At 41.9% G+C, this 22,265-nt stretch overlaps 2 protein-coding genes across 3 annotated transcripts in view; both read right to left on the bottom strand.

Annotated features, from left to right (window-relative positions):
• Nucleotides 1-13,112, bottom strand: part of LOC120996564 (solute carrier organic anion transporter family member 2B1-like) — a 219,717-nt gene extending 206,605 nt beyond the window's left edge. For both annotated transcript variants that reach the window (XM_040426551.1, XM_040426554.1), the window contains exon 1: nucleotides 12,993-13,112. The gene's annotated coding sequence lies outside the window, so the exon portion shown is untranslated. The remainder of the gene's footprint in view (nucleotides 1-12,992) is intronic.
• On the bottom strand, nucleotides 11,073-21,588 carry LOC120994088. Its single transcript, XM_040422548.1, has 3 exons — nucleotides 21,554-21,588; nucleotides 12,993-13,576; nucleotides 11,073-11,261 (listed from the first exon to the last, which is right to left on the bottom strand). Exons 1-3 carry the CDS (start codon nucleotides 21,585-21,587, stop codon nucleotides 11,073-11,075), a joined length of 807 nt encoding a protein of 268 aa, XP_040278482.1. The 5' UTR covers nucleotide 21,588.
• Nucleotides 21,589-22,265: the final 677 nt, after the last annotated feature.

Genomic DNA, 22,265 nt, shown 5'->3' with positions numbered 1-22,265 from the left:
AGATAGGTTTGGTAAAGCTAATCTGAATGTCTTTCCCAGAAACCCATGGAAGTATGGCCTGGCCTACAATACTATGCACAGATACTCAGCCTGCTAGAGGCTCTCCATAATGAGAAAGAGTACCCCTTAGTACCCCTTAGAAAACGCATATATATTGTTGAGACACACAAGGTGTGTGACCAGGTGTGTGGATTAATACAATGCTTTGAGCAAAACGAGGTTAATGGGGCCCTCCCCAGCCAGGCGCAATCTAAAGGGGTTGAATTATCATGGCATTTTCTTTTCCTATTTGGGAAAATGGCCTCTTTGCAGCTTACCAAGCACAGCGCCGTACTTGTATAGTGGATGTGTTTGGTATTGCAGCTCATCCCCATTCACTTGAGTGTCGTGGCCTCTTCTTAAGCGACGTCCCGTTCACTGGTCACATGACCTGTGTATCGGGCTGAGATGCAATACCAAGTACAGCTGCTATACAATGTACTACACAACGAGGATAGGTCATCAATATGAAACACCTGGTAAACCCCTTAAAGTGGACCTCTAAAGGAAGGAATTATCAGTCGGCTCCCCCAAAGAATTGCAGATTACTGGGTGACCATGAAGCGTGAGGATGTGGTGCTGAGAAGATACTTACTGTCAGCCACATTAGCTCTCATGGACCTACCTTCTTTGCCACTCCTGACAGTTCCTCCACCTCCCTATGGTAGCTCTTCCTGGCAGTCTCTCTCTGTCTCTCAATGTACAGAGGCCTGAGTCTATGGCTGTCTGTGGCAGCTACAGGTAAGATTACCACACATGATATTACTGTCATACACATGCATTCAGGGGAGAGGCCCCCCCCATACATCTGATGTGTACGGCCAGCTTTATATGCTGTCCCTGCTTCCCATTGTATCTATCCTTAATACTCTCTCTGCTTTTAGGATCCACTCCTGATTACGCTTTCCCAAACTGCATCAGAAAACCTGACCGTGTAGCTGCACCCTGAGGTGTGTGTGGTCAATAACAGACCCATACATGAGAATATATCGGCCTGGGGCACCTCAGCTGTGAAAGTAGCCGGCTGCCATGCTGGGACTTGTAGCCTCACAACAGTTGCATATCACCTACATAAATGTACATTCCCCATAAACAACTGCTCCAGAGGTTTCCTGAGTTACATCCTGTATTATACTCCAGAGCTGCACTCACTATTCTGCTGGTGGAGTCACTGTGTACATACATTACTTATCCTGTACTGATCCTGAGTTACATCCTGCATTATACTCCAGAGCTGCACTCACTATTCTGCTGGTGCATTCACTGTGTACATACATTACTTATCCTGTACTGATCCTGAGTTACATCCTGTATTATACTCCAGAGCTGCACTCACTATTCTGCTGGTGCAGTCACTGTGTACATACATTACTTATCCTGTACTGATCCTGAGTTACATCCTGTATTATACTCCAGAGCTGCACTCACTATTCTGCTGGTGCAGTCACTGTGTACATACATTAGGGCTCTTTCACACTTGCGTTCTTTTCTTCCGGCATAGAGTTCCGTCGTCGGGGCTCTATGCCGGAAGAATCCTGATCAGGATTATCCTAATGCATTCTGAAGGGAGAGAAATCCGTTCAGGATGTCTTCAGTTCCGGTACGGAACGTTTGTTGGCCGGAGAAAATACCGCAGCATGCTGCGCTTTTTGCTCCGGCCAAAAATCCTGAAGACTTGCCGCAATGCCGGATCCGTAATTAATGCCCATTGAAAGACATTGATCCGGATCCGGCCTTAAGCTAAACGTCGTTTCGGCGCATTGCAGGAGCCGACATTTAGCTTTTTCAGAGTGGTTACCATGGCTGCCGGGACGCTAAAGTCCTGGCAGCCATGGTAAAGTGGAGCGGGGAGCGGGGGAGCAGTGTACTTACCGTCCGTGCGGCTCCCGGGGCGCTCCAGAGTGACGTCAGGGAGCCCCAAGCGCATGGATCACGTGATCGCATGGATCACGTCATCCATGCGCATGGGGCGCTCTGACGTCATTCTGGAGCGCCCCGGGAGCCGCACGGACTGTAAGTATACTGCTCCCCCGCTCCCCACTACTACTATGGCAACCAGGACTTTAATAGCGTCCTGGGTGCCATAGTAACATTGAAAGCATTTGGAAGACGGTTCCGTCTTCAAATGCTTTCAGTACACTTGCGTTTTTCCGGATCCGGAGTGTAATTCCGGCAAGTGGAGTGCATGCCGGATCCGGACAACGCAAGTGTGAAAGAGGCCTTACTTATCCTGTACTGATCCTCAGTTACTTCCTGTATTATACTCCAGAGCTGCACTCACTATTCTGCTGGTGGAGTCACTGTGTACATACATTACTTATCCTGTACTGATCCTGAGTTACATCCTGTATTATACTCCAGAGCTGCACTCACTATTCTGCTGGTGCAGTCACTGTGTACATACATTACTTATCCTGTACTAATCCTCAGTTACTTCCTGTATTATACTCCAGAGCTGCACTCACTATTCTGCTGGTGGAGTCACTGTGTACATACATTACTTATCCTGTACTGATCCTGAGTTACATCCTGTATTATACTCCAGAGCTGCACTCACTATTCTGCTGGTGCAGTCACTGTGTACATACATTACTTATCCTGTACTGATCCTCAGTTACTTCCTGTATTATACTCCAGAGCTGCACTCACTATTCTGCTGGTGGAGTCACTGTGTACATACATTACTTATCCTGTACTGATCCTGAGTTACATCCTGTATTATACTCCAGAGCTGCACTCACTATTCTGCTGGTGCAGTCACTGTGTACATACATTACTTATCCTGTACTGATCCTGAGTTACATCCTGTATTATACTCCAGAGCTGCACTCACTATTCTGCTGGTGCAGTCACTGAGTACATACATTACTTATCCTGTACTAATCCTGAGTTACATCCTGTATTATACTCCAGAGCTGCACTCACTATTCTGCTGGTGCAGTCACTGTGTACATACATTACTTATCCTGTACTGTTCCTGAGTTACATCCTGTATTATACTCCAGAGCTGCACTCACTATTCTGCTGGTGGAGTCACTGTGTACATACATTACTTATCCTGTACTGATCCTGAGTTACATCCTGTATTATACTCCAGAGCTGCACTCACTATTCTGCTGGTGCAGTCACTGTGTACATACATTACTTATCCTATACTGATCCTGAGTTACATCCTGTATTATACTCCAGAGCTGCACTCACTATTCTGCTTGTGTACAGTCATATGTTGGGAGAAAGTAAAATGATCACATCTTCTTTACGGCTCATGCGCACGAACATATTTTTAATTCGCATCCGATCCGTGTTTTGTGTGGGTCGGATACAGACCCATTCACTTTGACGGGGCGGTGTACTGTCCGCATCTGTATGTTCGTTCTGCGGCACCTGCAAAAAATATAGAACATGTCCTATTCTTGTCTGTATTACTGACAAGGATAGAAATCTTCTATTATGGGTCGGACGTTCCGTTTGGCAAAATGTGGGACACACAAGGCCAGTATCCGTGTTTTGAGGATCCGCAATTTGCAGACTGCAAAAGCAGCAATGGCGGTGTGCATGAGACCTTATAGACTATATGACGGTGTGCATGAGACCTTATAGACTATATGGCGGTGTGCATGAGACCTTATAGACTATATGACGGTGTGCATGAGACCTTCTAGACTATATGGCAGTGTGCATGAGACCTTATAGACTATATGGCGGTGTGCATGAGACCTTATAGACTATATGGCGGTGTGCATGAGACCTTATAGATATATGGCGGTGTGCATGAGACCTTCTAGACTATATGGCGGTGTGCATGAGACCTTCTAGACTATATGGCGGTGTGCATGAGACCTTCTAGACTATATGGCGGTGTGCATGAGACCTTATAGACTATATGGCGGTGTGCATGAGACCTTATAGATATATGGCGGTGTGCATGAGACCTTATAGACTATATGGCGGTGTGCATGAGACCTTATAGACTATATGACGGTGTGCATGAGACCTTCTAGACTATATGGCAGTGTGCATGAGACTATATGGCGGTGCATGAGACTATATGGCGGTGTGCAAGAGAACTTATAGACTATATGGCGGTGTGCATGAGACCTTCTAGACTATATGACGGTGTGCATGAGACCTTATAGACTATATGGCGGTGTGCATGAGACCTTATAGATATATGGCGGTGTGCATGAGACCTTATAGACTATATGGCGGTGTGCATGAGACCTTTTAGACTATATGGCGGTGTGCATGAGACCTTATAGACTATATGGCAGTGTGCATGAGACCTTATAGACTATATGGCGGTGTGCATGAGACCTTTTAGACTATATGGCGGTGTGCATGAGACCTTATAGACTATATGGCGGTGTGCATGAGACCTTATAGACTATATGGCGGTGTGCATGAGACCTTATAGACTATCCCATTCTTTTTACCCATATATCAATCTCAATGAATGACCAAAAAAAAACAAAGCCCCCGGGCCCCGGGGCCCTCTGCACACACCACTGTGAGCTCGCAGATTGCCCTTTGAGATGTTAATGGTTTTGTGGACTCCCACTCTCCACAGAAACCATTCTTCAAATGCAGATAATCCCCATCATCCCAAAAGAAACACTCTTATCTGAAGCTCCCAAACCCTTTCCGAGATCAATGAGGGGACACAATGAGCTCCACACAATAACGGCCATAGACTGACCAAACAAAGGGGACAGGGCTCTAATGACCGCTCGTGGTCACAGCTCTGGTCTCCCACTACATTACTGACTAGCGACACCGTCCCTTTAAAAGGCTCAAAAGACTCAATAAACTGGACGTTAAATAAATAAAGAGATTGGGAGATGTGCAATCCATGGTGAAGGTCTGAGTGATGAGGACAGCTCGCCCCCTCCCCCTCCCCGAGGGCTGTGATCAGACTGTGGAACCAGAGGAAACAATGTATCGAAGAAGAAGTGTGAATAAGTAACAAATATCAACTTCTGAGACTTTATCTAAATGCGTTACATCTTCAATGGCTTTTGTTTCAAGATAACAGATAATTTAAGATGAGTTAAGAGCTGGAGTGTTAACCCTTCTACGTCTGTAATTAAAGGGGATGTTCACTTTCACCAACTTCTGTACAGATATCGGCCGGTGACGGCTCATACAGCGTTATATCTACTGGACTATTGTACAAAACAAGCACGTTTACCTTCTCCTCATAGATTGTAAGCTCTTGTGTCTCCCCTATCTCCTCATAGACTGTAAGCTCTTGTGTCTCCTCTATCTCCTCATAGACTGTAAGCTCTTGTGTCACCCCTATCTCCTCATAGACTGTAAGCTCTTGTGTCATCTCTATCTCCTCATAGACTGTAAGCTCTTGTGTCTCCCCTATCTCCTCATAGATTGTAAGCTCTTGTGTCTCCCCTATCTCCTCATAGATTGTAAGCTCTTGTGTCTCCCCTATCTCCTCATAGACTGTAAGCTCTTGTGTCTCCTCTATCTCCTCATAGACTGTAAGCTCTTGTGTCTCCCCTATCTCCTCATAGACTGTAAGCTCTTGTGTCTCCTCTATCTCCTCATAGACTGTAAGCTCTTGTGTCTCCCCTATCTCCTCATAGATTGTAAGCTCTTGTGTCTCCTCTATCTCCTCATAGATTGTAAGCTCTTGTGTCTCCCCTATCTCCTCATAGACTGTAAGCTCTTGTGTCTCCCCTATCTCCTCATAGACTGTAAGCTCTTGTGTCACCCCTATCTCCTCATAGACTGTAAGCTCTTGTGTCTCCTCTATCTCCTCATAGACTGTAAACTCTTGTGTCTCCCCTATCTCCTCATAGACTGTAAACTCTTGTGTCTCCCCTATCTCCTCATAGACTGTAAGCTCTTGTGTCTCCCCTATCTCCTCATAGACTGTAAGCTCTTGTGTCTCCCCTATCTCCTCATAGAGTGTAAGCTCTTGTGTCTCCCCTATCTCCTCATAGACTGTAAGCTCTTGTGTCTCCCCTATCTTCTCATAGACTGTAAGCTCTTGTGTCTCCCCTATCTTCTCATAGACTGTAAGCTCTTGTGTCTCCCCTATCTCCTCATAGACTGTAAGCTCTTGTGCCTCCTCTATCTCCTCATAGACTGTAAGCTCTTGTGTCTCCCCTATCTCCTCATAGACTGTAAGCTCTTGTGTCTCCTCTATCTCCTCATAGACTGTAAGCTCTTGTGTCTCCTCTATCTCCTCATAGACTGTAAGCTCTTGTGTCTCCCCTATCTCCTCATAGACTGTAAGCTCTTGTGTCTCCTCTATCTCCTCATAGACTGTAAGCTCTTGTGTCTCCCCTATCTCCTCATAGATTGTAAGCTCTTGTGTCTCCTCTATCTCCTCATAGATTGTAAGCTCTTGTGTCTCCCCTATCTCCTCATAGACTGTAAGCTCTTGTGTCTCCCCTATCTCCTCATAGACTGTAAGCTCTTGTGTCACCCCTATCTCCTCATAGACTGTAAGCACTTGTGTCTCCCCTATCTCCTCATAGACTGTAAGCTCTTGTGTCTCCTCTATCTCCTCATAGATTGTCAGCTCTCCTTTCTCCCCTATCTCCTCATAGACTGTAAGCTCTTGTGTCTCCTCTATCTCCTCATAGACTGTAAGCTCTTGTGTCTCCCCTATCTCCTCATAGACTGTAAGCTCTTGTGTCTCCCCTATCTCCTCATAGACTGTAAGCTCTTGTGTCTCCCCTATCTCCTCATAGAGTGTAAGCTCTTGTGTCTCCCCTATCTCCTCATAGACTGTAAGCTCTTGTGTCTCCCCTATCTTCTCATAGACTGTAAGCTCTTGTGTCTCCCCTATCTTCTCATAGACTGTAAGCTCTTGTGTCTCCCCTATCTCCTCATAGACTGTAAGCTCTTGTGCCTCCTCTATCTCCTCATAGACTGTAAGCTCTTGTGTCTCCTCTATCTCCTCATAGACTGTAAGCTCTTGTGTCTCCTCTATCTCCTCATAGAGTGTAAGCTCTTGTGTCTCCCCTATCTCCTCATAGATTGTAAGCTCTTGTGTCCCCCCTATCTCCTCATAGACTGTAAGCTCTTGTGTCTCCTCTATCTCCTCATAGACTGTAAGCTCTTGTGTCAACCCTATCTCCTCATAGACTGTAAGCTCTTGTGTCTCCCCTATCTCCTCATAGATTGTAAGCTCTTGTGTCAACCCTATCTCCTCATAGACTGTAAGCTCTTGTGTCTCCCCTATCTCCTCATAGACTGTAAGCTCTTGTGTCCCCCCTATCTCCTCATAGATTGTAAGCTCTTGTGTCTCCCCTATCTCCTCATAGATTGTAAGCTCTTGTGTCTCCCCTATCTCCTCATAGACTGTAAGCTCTTGTGTCTCCCCTATCTCCTCATAGATTGTAAGCTCTTGTGTCTCCCCTATCTCCTCGTAGATTGTAAGCTCTTGTGTCTCCCCTATCTCCTCATAGATTGTAAGCTCTTGTGTCTCCCCTATCTCCTCATAGATTGTAAGCTCTTGTGTCACCCCTATCTCCTCATAGATTGTAAGCTCTTGTGTCTCCCCTATCTCCTCATAGACTGTAAGCTCTTGTGTCTCCCCTATCTTCTCATAGATTGTAAGCTCTTGTGTCTCCCCTATCTCCTCATAGACTGTAAGCTCTTGTGTCTCCCCTATCTCCTCATAGACTGTAAGCTCTTGTGTCACCTCTATCTCCTCATAGACTGTAAGCTCTTGTGTCTCCCCTATCTCCTCATAGATTGTAAGCTCTTGTGTCTCCCCTATCTCCTCATAGATTGTAAGCTCTTGTGTCTCCCCTATCTCCTCATAGATTGTAAGCTCTTGTGTCTCCCCTATCTCCTCATAGATTGTAAGCTCTTGTGTCACCTCTATCTCCTCATAGATTGTAAGCTCTTGTGTCTCCTCTATATCCTCATAGACTGTAAGCTCTTGTGTCTCCCCTATCTCCTCATAGACTGTAAGCTCTTGTGTCTCCTCTATCTCCTCATAGATTGTAAGCTCTTGTGTCTCCCCTATCTCCTCATAGACTGTAAGCTCTTGTGTCTCCTCTATCTCCTCATAGAGTGTAAGCTCTTGTGTCTCCCCTATCTCCTCATAGATTGTAAGCTCTTGTGTCCCCCCTATCTCCTCATAGACTGTAAGCTCTTGTGTCTCCTCTATCTCCTCATAGACTGTAAGCTCTTGTGTCAACCCTATCTCCTCATAGACTGTAAGCTCTTGTGTCTCCCCTATCTCCTCATAGACTGTAAGCTCTTGTGTCTCCCCTATCTCCTCATAGATTGTAAGCTCTTGTGTCAACCCTATCTCCTCATAGACTGTAAGCTCTTGTGTCTCCCCTATCTCCTCATAGACTGTAAGCTCTTGTGTCCCCCCTATCTCCTCATAGATTGTAAGCTCTTGTGTCTCCCCTATCTCCTCATAGATTGTAAGCTCTTGTGTCTCCCCTATCTCCTCATAGACTGTAAGCTCTTGTGTCTCCTCTATCTCCTCATAGATTGTAAGCTCTTGTGTCTCCCCTATCTCTTCATAGACTGTAAGCTCTTGTGTCTCCCCTATCTCCTCATAGACTGCAAGCTTTTTTGTCACCCCTATCTCCTCATAGACTGTAAGCTCTTGTGTCTCCCATATCTCCTCATAGATTGTAAGCTCTTGTGTCTCCCCTATCTCCTTATAGACTGTAAGCTCTTGTGTCTCCTCTATCTCCTCATAGATTGTAAGCTCTTGTGTCTCCCCTATCTCCTCATAGATTGTAAGCTCTTGTGTCACCCCTATCTCCTCATAGACTGTAAGCTCTTGTGTCTCCCCTATCTCCTTATAGATTGTCAGCTCTTGTGTCTCCTCTATCTCTTCATAGACTGTAAGCTCTTGTGTCAACCCTATCTCCTCATAGATTGTAAGCTCTTGTGTCCCCCCCATCTCCTCATAGATTGTAAGCTCTTGTGTCACCCCTATCTCCTCATAGATTGTAAGCTCTTGTGTCACCCCTATCTCCTCATAGATTGTAAGCTCTTGTGTCTCCCCTATCTCCTCATAGATTGTAAGCTCTTGTGTCTCCCCCATCTCCTCATAGATTGTAAGCTCTTGTGTCACCCCTATCTCCTCATAGATTGTAAGCTCTTGTGTCTCCCCTATCTCCTCATAGATTGTAAGCTCTTGTGTCACCCCTAGCTCCTCATAGATTGTAAGCTCTTGTGTCTCCCCTATCTCCTCATAGATTGTAAGCTCTTGTGTCTCCCCTATCTCCTCATAGACTGTAAGCTCTTGTGTCTCCCCTATCTCCTCACAGATTGTAAGCTCTTGTGTCTCCCCTATCTCCTCATAGACTGTAAGCTCTTGTGTCTCCTCTATCTCAACATAGACTGTAAGCTCTTGTGTCTCCCCTATCTCCTCATAGACTGTAAGCTCTTGTGTCTCCTCTATTTCCACATAGATTGTAAGCTCTTGTGTCACCCCTATCTCCTCATAGATTGTAAGCTCTTGTGTCTCCTCTATCTCCTCATAGATTGTAAGCTCTCGTGTCTCCCCTATCTCCTCATAGATTGTCAGCTCTTGTGTCTCCCCTATCTCCTTATAGACTGTAAGCTCTTGTGTCTCCCCCATCTCCTCATAGACTGTAAGCTCTTGTGTCTCCTCTATTTTCACATAGATTGTAAGCTCTTGTGTCTCCCCTATCTCCTCATAGACTGTAAGCTCTTGTGTCACCCCTATCTCTTCATAGACTGTAAGCTCTTGTGTCTCTATCTCCTCATAGACTGTAAGCTCTTGTGTCTCCTCTATCTCCTCAAAGACTGTAAGCTCTTGTGTCTCCTCTATCTCCTCATAGACTGTAAGCTCTTGTGTCTCCTCTATCTCCTCATAGATTGTAAGCTCTTGTGTCTCCCCTATCTCCTCGTAGATTGTAAGCTCTTGTGTCTCCCCTATCTCCTCATAGATTGTAAGCTCTTGTGTCTCCTCTATCTCCTCATAGATTGTAAGCTCTTGTGTCTCCCCTATCTCCTCAGACTGTAAGCTCTTGTGTCTCCTCTATCTCCTCATAGAGTGTAAGCTCTTGTGTCTCCCCTATCTCCTCATAGATTGTAAGCTCTTGTGTCTCCTCTATCTCCTCATAGATTGTAAGCTCTTGTGTCTCCTCTATCTCCTCATAGAGTGTAAGCTCTTGTGTCTCCCCTATCGCCTCATAGACTGTAAGCTCTTGTGTCTCCTCTATCTCCTCATAGATTGTAAGCTCTTGTGTCTCCTCTATCTCCTCATAGATTGTAAGCTCTTGTGTCTCCCCTATCGCCTCATAGATTGTAAGCTCTTGTGTCAACCCTATCTCCTCATAGATTGTAAGCTCTTGTGTCTCCCCATCTCCTCATAGATTGTAAGCTCTTGTGTCTCCTTCATTTCCTCATAGATTGTAAGCTCTTGTGTCATTTTCCATGCCAGGACAGACACACCTAGTCCTACATGTTATAGGTAGATGGGTTGCCTAAGGCAAAAATGTTCACGGGCCCCAAGGCTAGACACGTCTACCCTTGTTGGGTGCAAGAACACATCCAGGACTCTCCAAGGCGAAGGAATAGAAAGAGGCGGCAAAATGGAAAGGTTGCCCAAGATTTATGGACTGGGGACAGAAACCAGACACCATAAAGGAAGGCTCCAGTTTGCCTATTACTTTGGGGTTCCTTGTCTTCTGTGTAGACCTCAGTCCACCCCTGACAGTATCTGCACCTGCATGTATGGGACGCTCTGGGGAACTAAAATTTTTGTTTGTAGCATCGTCTCCTCAGTCACTTCCTCATTCCCTTCAGACGGATTTCACTGGTTTTCTCATAAAGTAGGCAAAAGATCAAGACAAACTTTCAAAACATTTTAGCTATTTTTGTTTGAGGATGGTATCACGATGCGGCTCCACTGTGAGCCACAGGAAAAGTCCTACCAGGTGAAGGGTCCAAACAATAGCGAGTCCTTCCATGCCGCATTCCCAATAGATGGGCCCCTTTCCATGTCTGTTTTCAAGCATATTGAGCAAATACCCACAAGTGCAGGAAGAAAAGTAAGTGAACCCTTAGATTACATAATCTGTAGATTTCCATTTGGCAGAAATCACCTCCACCAAATATTTCCCGCAGCAGCAAATTAGAATTACACAACACTGAGGAGCACTCCTTCCTACAGCAATGTTCTTAGGGTGCCTGGCACGCATGGTCTTCTTCAGGTCATGCCACAGCATCTCCATAGAGTTAAGGTCAGGACTCTGGAGAGAAAGTAAGTGAACCTGTGCGTGTTAATAACTTCTTCAAGGCCTAATTGGTAAAAGGGGTGTCTATTGAAGGGGTATTCTAGTTGTTTGAAATCATCCCTAATCACAGGAGTCCTACTGCTGGGGCCCCCAATGATCATGATCATGACCATTCCTTTTTATGAGAGTTCTGGAGATAGTGGAGTGCTGTACTTGGTTATCTCTGGAGCTACCATAGAAATGAAAGGAGCAGCTATAAACATGGTTGACCCGCCGCTCTGTTCATTTCAGGGGGCTGAAGGGGATACAGGGCCCATGTTTTTGTGATCCACCAATCTAATAGTTATCTCCATATCTTCTGGATAATGGATAACGTCACACAACTGGAATACCCCTTTAAGGAGATGAGATGACAGATGCCGACGTCACGGGTGTTTAGCCCATTAAATAAAGGCACACAAAACCTGTTTACTGGCAAACCTGTTCTCAAGAAAGATTGGTTGGTGTGAGCGATGCCTCCATACAGAGACCTCTGAAGACGTGTTGTAGAAGCCGTAAATGGCTACAAGAGCTAAAGATCCGGGCGTCTATCAGGTCCCGGGGGGACAAATTATCTACAGATGGGGAAAATATAGGAGTGGGCTACTCTCCCTAGGAGCCAGCGTCCTGCTCAGATCAATCCTGAAAGAGGCGAGAAGGAATCCAAGAGATCTACAAGTTGTCCAATCCTGAAAGAGGCGAGAAGGAATCCAAGAGATCTGCAAGTTGTCCAATCCTGAAAGAGGCGAGAAGGAATCCAAGAGATCTGCAAGTTGTCCAATCCTGAAAGAGGCGAGAAGGAATCCAAGAGATCTACAAGTTGTCCAAGTTGTCACTTACTTTTCCTCTCTGGACTGTGGATGATTACACAACATGAATGATACAACCCTGTTATTAGTTACATTGTGTTTCTTTATAATTGTGACTTTGATACAATTTATTTATTAACGTTCCTCCCACATATTCCGCAGCGTTCTACAGACATTATCATCTAAGCTGAGCAAATCGAACTTCACGAAGTGGACTTCATTCCGAATTTTAGGGAAAATTCGATTTGCCGCAAAGCCGAATATCCTCATGCTTTGTGGTAACAAATCGATTTTCCCTGAAATGGGGTAAAAAAAAAATTTAAAATCATTCTTACCTCATCCATTTGTCATCATCTTGATTGAAGATCCAGCGCGAAATCCCGCAAGCTGTGACGTATGACGTCATCACGGGCTGTGCGAGATTTCGCGGTGGATCTTCAATCAAGTTGGCGGTGGACGGCTCTTCACAATCAAATGGAGGAGGTGAGTATGATTTAATTTTAATTTTTTTTACAGACTTAGATATTAAACTCAGGTGCAGCGATCAGCAATGAACGCGGCATCTAAGGGGTACAATGACGGGGGGGGGGGGAAAGGGCGGCGCACTCGCCGCTCCCTGTCATTGCACCCACTATTTACTGAGAAACATGCTCTGTGATGAAGTAATTCGTCACAAAGCAAATTTTTTCGTTAAATTTGGCGAAGTAGTAAAAAAAAAATTCCACAGCTTCGCACTAGCCATGACAGCTCCTCCTGCTCACCCAGCTTTCCTAGAGTCCTACAGGAGGGAATATGATAGGACAGGAGTCCACCTCGCCCGACGCTATTTTTTCAGTTTTTATGTATTTCCCCCTTTAAATCGAACAGTGAAAAGAATAGAAAGAAAACACGGACTCACTGAGAAGAAGGAGACGGGGAGTGGGTGACCCCGGTGATGACATCGGCGGACGGGGGGCGCTGTCACATGAAGGGCGTCCAGCTGTCTCGGATACAGACGGAGCTTGCTCGGATACAGACGAAGCTTGCTCGGATACAGACGGAGCTCGTTCGGATACAGACTCAGCTCGCTCGGATACAGACGGATCTCGCTCGGATACAGACGGATCTCGCTCGGATACAGACTCAGCTCGCTCGGATACAGACGGAGCTCGTTCGGATACAGACTCAGCTCGCTCGGATACAGACTCAGCTCGCTCGGATACAGACGGAGCTCGTTCGGATACAGACGGATCTTGCTCGGAAACAGACGGATCTCGCTCGGATACAGACTCAGCTCACTTAGATACAGTCTCAGCTCGCTCGGATACAGACGGAGCTCACTTGGATACAGTCTCAGCTCGCTCGGATACAGACGGAACTCGTTTGGATACAGACGGAGCTCGTCCGGATACAGTCTCAGCTCGCTCGGATACAGACGGAGCTCTGGCTTCTTCCTCACGGTTCTATGTTCTTCTGTTTCCCATTTATTCTGCTGACACTTTTCTATGACAGGAAGTTTTATCGGTCAGCAGCGAGGGAGTTCTGGGCGTCCTGTACACGGCTTTGAAAAAGTATTGACACCCCTCCTGTCACATTAAATGCTTCCTAATAGGCAAAATGACACAAAGTCTCTTATTCATAAGGACCCCAAGTGACCATCTGTGGGGCCCCCTTGTGATCAGGGGTGGACAGTGGGGGGGGGGGGCAGGACCCATTGACTTAAATGGAGCCACGGAACGTGATTTGCGGGCAATAATAGGACAGACGGAACAGAAAAAATAAATACGGAAACGGAATGCATACGGAGTACATTCCGTTTTTTTTGCGGAACCAGTGAAATGAATGGTTCCGTATACGGACTGTATACAGAACGCAAAAAACAGCCCGTAAACAGGAGAAAAACCCGGTCGTGTGAAGGAGGCCTAAGGCCTCCTGCACACCAACGTGTGCGCCCCGTTGCCATATTGCGGACCGCATTTGCGGATCCGCAATACACGGGCGCCATTCCGTGGGCATTCCGCATCACGGATGCGGACCCATTCACTTAAATCAATCCATAGCGCCACCTATTGACCAGTGCGATCATTACATTCACTGCGGCACCAGAGACAAATGACTGGACTGAGAATAATCAACTACAGTAAAATTCCAATAATCTGGAATCGATGGCACCTGACAAGTGCCAGATGTAGAAGAGTCTGGATTATCACATCTCCGTGTAAAATGTCACTTTATATTGTAGTCTTGTGCAGTAGATACAGTGTAATATATTAGCAGATGCTGGATTATCAGATATTCTGTGTTATCAAATGCCAGATTATCAGATATTATCAGATTACAGTTATCACATATTCTGGATTATCAGATTACAGTTATCACATATTCTGGATTATCAGATGCTGGATTTTCACATATTCTGGATTATCAAATGCCAGATTAAAGGAGTTTCACTTTAGCTATTATGTTTGTGGAGGGGGGCGAGAGCGTTAAATTTGCGTCCTCCGCTTCCGACTCCCCGTTCACATACACGGGGGAGGAGTTTAGGCAAAAGTGCGGCATAGCAACCAAATAGATAAATTCCAAATAACTTGGAATCTGATTGGTTGTTACGGACAACTGCTCCTATTTTCCTTTGATTAATATCCCCTTTTAGGTCTGATTATTCAAAATGTGGGATAAGCGGCTGCCAGACCCTCCAGTTTATTGGGACCTAAAAAAAAATATTTAAACAATCACCCCCATCAGACACTGAGCTCCGACTGATAACCTTCTCAGACATGACATGTACAGGACAACGCCCCCGCCCACAGGTTGTGTGTGGTACTGCAGCTCTGCTTCACTGACATGAATGCTGCCGACCTGCAGTACCAGGCACAGCCTGTAACAGGAGTGGCGCTGTTTTAGAATAAATCTGCTTGGTTTTTCTAATTCTGTACGACTCCTGCAACTTTTTTCGTAAATTTGGTGAGACCCCGCTAGGCCAGGTGTCTGTCTCATCGCAGCTCATTACGGGAAGGGGGGGGGATTGGAACTGGAACCCAGCATGGGGTCCCTGAGCACCAGGACCCGAGACAAAGGAATTATTCATAGACATATCCCTCTGAACGTGGTCCAGATCACGCAGGTAACGGATCCGCCTCAGGAAACGGCAGAAAAAGAGAGGAAGAGGAGCAACAATGGTGGGGAAGAAGGGGTTAACGAAAATGCAACAAAAAGAGCACAACGTAAATAAATGCATTAACTCCTTAAAGTCCGGACAGTTTTGAGTCGGCAGAATGCAGCATTTTTTTTTTCCTTGCTGCGTTTTCTGCCACGTCTCTGGGAGGGCGCGATTAACGCAGGACGAGTTGTGGATTTTGGGGTCTCCATTTTGGGGTTAATTATTGCCAAACTTGGAATTCTTTTGGGAGGGAAGGGAAGTGGAGGACAAGCTGCTGCCGGCTCCACCTGTCATGTCTGTGAAGGGATCCTTACAGATTCCCTAAAGGCCAAGCGTGGATCTGGAGGTGAGAGAAGACGTCCCCATGATAACACTTCTGGACGCCAAATCACCATCCACATCAATGTCCACACATAGCGCCGCTGCTCCACAGGAGTGTATTAGGGAATCCATTATAGGGCCCCTTCAGCCTGCTGTGGGGCCCCCCTGGACCTCTGTGCCTCTTGGGATGCCCCATGAGCCCTCAGGGACGGGTTAGACATTGATGTGGATGGTGAGATACAGAATATCCCCAACGCAGGAAGTGTTGTCAGAGGAGCAGAGAAGCATTGTGATGCAGACTTGACCACAGAGCTCACAATCTATTTTCTCTTAGTGATTTAATAAGAAGATATGGAAACCACTAGAATGGAAGGAGACGTTATGGATTCCTGACAGATTAGATCCGTGTCCAGGAGCCTAACCCTGCGAGGTGAGAAGAATGCTACCCCCCGGATTACACTGACGGCCAGAGGGGTAAATATGAGCCCCCCCCCCCCCCCCCCCCCCCCCCCCCCCGGGACGGGAAAGAAGAAAAATGGTGATTGCCCTTTAAATAGGAAAAAAACAGACGCAGAAGATGAGATGTTGCTGGTAATTACACCGCAGTCACGCCACGCTACATACGTGTGCCAGGAAATCTCCCATCTCACCCCAGCTACACGTGATGAAAGACGCCCCGGGAGATGGATAGATAGATAGATAGATAGATAGATAGATAGATAGATAGATAGATAGATAGATAATAGATAGATAGATAATAGATAATAGATAGAGAGATAGATAGATAGATAATAGATAGATAGATATGAGATAGATAGATAATAGATAATAGATAGATAATAGATAATAGATAGATAGATAGATAGATATGAGATAGATCGATAGATAGATAATAGATAGATAGATGATAGATAGATAGATAGATAGATAGATAGATAGATAGATAGATAGATAGATGATAGATAGATAGATAGATAGATAGATAGATAGATAATAGATAATAGATAGATAGATAGATAGATAGATAGATAGATAGATAATAGATAGATAATAGATAGATAATAGATAGATAGATAGATAGATAGATAGATAGATAGATGATAGATAGATAGATAGATAGATAGATAATAGATAGATAGATAATAGATAGATAGATAATAGATAATAGATAGATAGATAGATAGATAGATAATAGATAGATAATAGATAGATAATAGATAATAGATAGATAGATAATAGATAGTAGATAGATAATAGATAGATAGATAGATAATAGATAGATAATAGATAGATAGATAATAGATAGATAGATAATAGATAATAGATAGATAATAGATAGATAGATAGATAGATAGATAGATAGATAGATAATAGATAGATAATAGATAATAGATAATAGATAGATAATAGATAGATAATAGATAGATAGATAGATAATAGATAGATAGATAGATAGATAGATAATAGATAGATAGATATGAGATAGATAGATAGATAATAGATAGATAATAGATAGATAGATAGATGATAGATAGATAGATAGATAGATAGCTAGATAATAGATAGATAATAGATAGATAGATAGATAGATAGATAGATAGATAGATAGATAGATAATAGATAGATAGATAGATAGATAGATAATAGATAGATAATAGATAATAGATAATAGATAGATAATAGATAGATAATAGATAGATAATAGATAGATAGATAGATAGATAGATAATAGATAGATAGATAATAGATAGATAGATAGATAGATAGATAGATAATAGATAGATAATAGATAGATAGATAATAGATAGATAGATAATAGATAGATAGATAATAGATAGATAGATAGATAGATAGATAGATAGATAATAGATAGATAATAGATAGATAGATAGATAGATAGATAGATAATAGATAGATAGATAATAGATAGTAGATAGATAATAGATAGATAATAGATAGATAGATAATAGATAGATAGATAATAGATAGATAATAGATAGATAGATAATAGATAGATAGATAATAGATAGATAGATAGATAATAGATAGATAGATAATAGATAGATAGATAGATAGATAGATAATAGATAGATAGATAATAGATAGATAGATAGATAGATAGATAATAGATAGATAGATAATAGATAGATAGATAGATAGATAATAGATAGATAGATAATAGATAGATAGATAATAGATAGATAATAGATAGATAGATAGATAATAGATAGATAATAGATAGATAGATAATAGATAGATAGATAATAGATAGTAGATAGATAATAGATAGATAATAGATAGATAGATAATAGATAGATAGATAATAGATAGATAGATAATAGATAGATAGATAATAGATAGATAATAGATAGATAGATAGATAATAGATAGATAGATAGATAGATAGATAATAGATAGATAGATAATAGATAGATAGATAGATAGATAGATAGATAGATAGATAGATAATAGATAGATAGGAGATAGATAGATAGATAATAGATAGATAGATAATAGATAGATAGATAGATAATAGATAGATAGATAAATAGATAGATAGATAGATAGATAGATAGATAATAGATAGATAGATAGATAGATAGATAGATAATAGATAGATAATAGATAGATAGATAATAGATAGATAGATAGATAGATAATAGATAGATAATAGATAGATAGATAATAGATAGATAGATAATAGATAGATAATAGATAGATAATAGATAATAGATAGATAGATAGATAATAGATAGATGATAGATAATAGATAGATAGATAGATAATAGATAGATAATAGATAGATAGATAATAGATAGATAATAGATAATAGATAATAGATAGATAATAGATAGATAATAGATAGATAGATAGATAGATAGATAATAGATAGATAATAGATAGATAGATAGATAGATAGATAGATAGATAATAGATAGATAGATAGATAATAGATAGATAGATAATAGATAGATAGATAGATAGATAGATAGATAATAGATAGATAGATAATAGATAGATAGATAGATAGATAGATAGATAATAGATAGATAATAGATAGATAGATAGATAGATAGATAGATAATAGATAGATAGATAATAGATAGTAGATAGATAATAGATAGATAGATAATAGATAGATAGATAATAGATAGATAGATAATAGATAGATAGATAATAGATAGATAGATAATAGATAGATAGATAGATAGATAATAGATAGATAGGAGATAGATAGATAGATAATAGATAGATAATAGATAGATAGATAGATAGATAGATAGATAATAGATAGATAGATAATAGATAGTAGATAGATAATAGATAGATAATAGATAGATAGATAATAGATAGATAGATAATAGATAGATAATAGATAGATAGATAGATAGATAATAGATAGATAGATAATAGATAGATAGATAGATAATAGATAGATAATAGATAGATAATAGATAGATAATAGATAGATAGATAGATAGATAGATAATAGATAGTAGATAGATAATAGATAGATAATAGATAGATAGATAATAGATAGATAGATAATAGATAGATAATAGATAGATAGATAGATAGATAATAGATAGATAGATAATAGATAGATAGATAGATAATAGATAGATAATAGATAGATAATAGATAGATAGATAGATAATAGATAGATAGATAGATAATAGATAATAGATAGATAGATAGATAATAGATAGATAGATAGATAATAGATAGATAGATAGATAGATAGATAGATAGATAATAGATAGATAGATAGATAGATAATAGATAGATAGATAATAGATAGTAGATAGATAATAGATAGATAATAGATAGATAGATAATAGATAGATAGATAATAGATAGATAGATAATAGATAGATAATAGATAGATAGATAGATAGATAATAGATAGATAGATAATAGATAGATAGATAATAGATAGATAGATAGATAATAGATAGATAGATAATAGATAGATAGATAGATAATAGATAATAGATAGATAGATAGATAGATAGATAGATAGATAGATAATAGATAGATAGATAGATAGATAATAGATAGATAGATAATAGATAGATAATAGATAGATAGATAGATAGATAATAGATAGATAATAGATAGATAATAGATAGATAGATCATAGATAGATAGATAGATAGATAGATAGATAGATAGATAGATAATAGATAGATAGATAGATAATAGATAGATAGATAATAGATAGATAATAGATAGATAGATAGATAGATAGATAGATAATAGATAGATAATAGATAGATAATAGATAATAGATAGATGATAGATAATAGATAGATAGATAGATAGATAATAGATATGAGATATATAGATAGATAGATAGATAGATAGATAGATAATAGATAAATAGATAGATAATAGATAATAGATAATAGATAGATAGATAATAGATAGATAGATAATAGATAGATAGATAGATAGATAGATAGATAGATAATAGATAGATAATAGATAGATAATAGATAGATAATAGATAGATAATAGATAGATAGATAGATAGATAATAGATAGATAGATAGATAATAGATAGATAATAGATAGATAGATAATAGATAATAGATAGATAGATAGATAGATAGATAATAGATAGATAATAGATAGATAATAGATAGATAATAGATAGATAGATAATAGATGATAGATAATAGATGATAGATAATAGATGATAGATAATAGATGATAGATAATAGATAGATAGATAGATGACAGACAGATGTAACATGTGCTGAGTCCAGTGATACTAAAGATAGAACATATGATAAGCTGTAATTATATAGGAGAGAAGGAGGGGCCCCGCTGGCCCCGCACGTACAGTCTGTGGCTCCTGGTGCCTTCTGTTCCAGGCAGGAGAGAGTGAGGGTAAGACAGGAGAATTCTCCATGGAGTGAGGGGCCCCCGTGGCCCCAGCTCCACATATATGAGACACGTCTGTGCGGTGCATGTGGCTGATGACAGCAGCTGCCATTATTGCATTAAAAAAACAGAAAAGGAGGGGGGGGGGGCTGTTAAAATCAAGACTGAGACCATGCTACATTACAGAAGGCGGCGCTATTGCATTGATTTCTATGAAAACCTCGCCGGCTGCTGTGGTGAGAAGCGGTACTGCAAGTGGGAATTAAAGGGCCACTGCCCTGGATATTTTTGGGCAGTCACTGGAGAATATGATGTCAATGAAATCGATATACTTCGTTTTACGGAAATTTCGGAGAATAGCTCTAACAAAGTCATGCCGCTGACAGGGTCCTGGACCATTTATAAAAGGTCTCATTTTCTACTTTACAGGTCAATTTCCACGGAACAATATGACACATCAATTTCAGAACGCCCAGGAGGCCGCACGGGAGAGACCCCTGCTGGTGGCCAAGAGGCAGTGCAGGTGAATGTCTATATACCGCTGCAGTATATATAGTCTCTGTGGGGTCTTATAAATCTAGCAGACATCAGCGGGGGCTATGACTCCCCGAATCTGACTGCTCCCCTTTAAGAGGGATCTTTACTTTTGCGGCTTCCATCTTAGACCTCAGCACAATATACGCTGTATACAATCTGTGGCTCTCCTTCTCTTTCATAACTACAACCCCCAGCAGGCAGCTGTAGAATAAAAGCATGAAATACATTGCTGCAGGTTTTGACTCCAAAGCCATTGATGTTTTGTTTTTTTTGCACAATTTATAGCGGCAAATATGCCTCAAACTTGACGCGGTGCGTATCCGTGTGGCCAGACCACAAAAAATAGGACACGTCCTATACTTCGCCACAACATGTGGACCACGGAACCATTGAAGTGAACGGGTCCGCACCAGTGTTTTGCAGAACTCCGGTTCGCGGACCACAAAACGCTCAAGTTCGTGCGAATCCCCCTCACAGAGAGGATGCACTCTGCGTCCTCTGTACCCCCGCGTACAGCAGAGTCACATAAGGGAACCACAAAGGGTTAATAGATGGAGGCTCCTCGCACTTACCTCCACTCAGCGGATCCTCTGCCGTCTGTGACATTTTTATAGAAAGTGAAAGTTTTCTTCCCGGGGAGAGTCGGAGGTCCGTGACCGCATCCACGTGGTCTCCTCCTCACTTTTGGAGGCCTCAGATTATTTTTGACTCAGTGTTTCTGAATTTGGAACCATGAGGTTAACAAAATACACATGTGGCAGCGACGCCCGGACGGGCGGAGACGCAACCCATTCCAGGAGCCGACACATCCCAGGAAAACGCCGTCAACGCTGAGCTCACTCCGCGCAGACTCTACGGGTTACACTCCTCATCAGTTCTAAGATCTCTGCTGGCTGTCAGGGAATGAGAACATTCTTGTTTACAAATGTATCCTGTCGAGACAATCCTCTGTGAGGTGAACACAGCTCTCTCCTGTCCTGGTTGATTTGGTACAATGTATCAGTGCAGGAAACACCTACTTCCTTATTACCTGGGCAGAGCTGCCACTGTGTATCTCTGGTCAGTGGTTACAACTGCAACTGGGCCCCTAAGACAGGGGCCCCAGAGGTTTCCTCCCCACACTACCGGCGGTGGCGCTCTGCCCGATCATACTGAGAACTACTCAAGTGTCAGTGCAGCCACTGGACTCCTGCTAGCTAGAATTAACCCTTTCATTACCATACGCCACCAGGGATTCTGAAATGAACCCCTTCATTGCCCTGGACCACCATGGATTCTTACATT

Source organism: Bufo bufo, chromosome 3 (genome assembly GCF_905171765.1).
Source record: "Bufo bufo chromosome 3, aBufBuf1.1, whole genome shotgun sequence".
In the NCBI taxonomy this organism is placed as follows: domain Eukaryota; kingdom Metazoa; phylum Chordata; class Amphibia; order Anura; family Bufonidae; genus Bufo; species Bufo bufo.
This window is presented reverse-complemented; position numbering and strand designations above follow the sequence as displayed.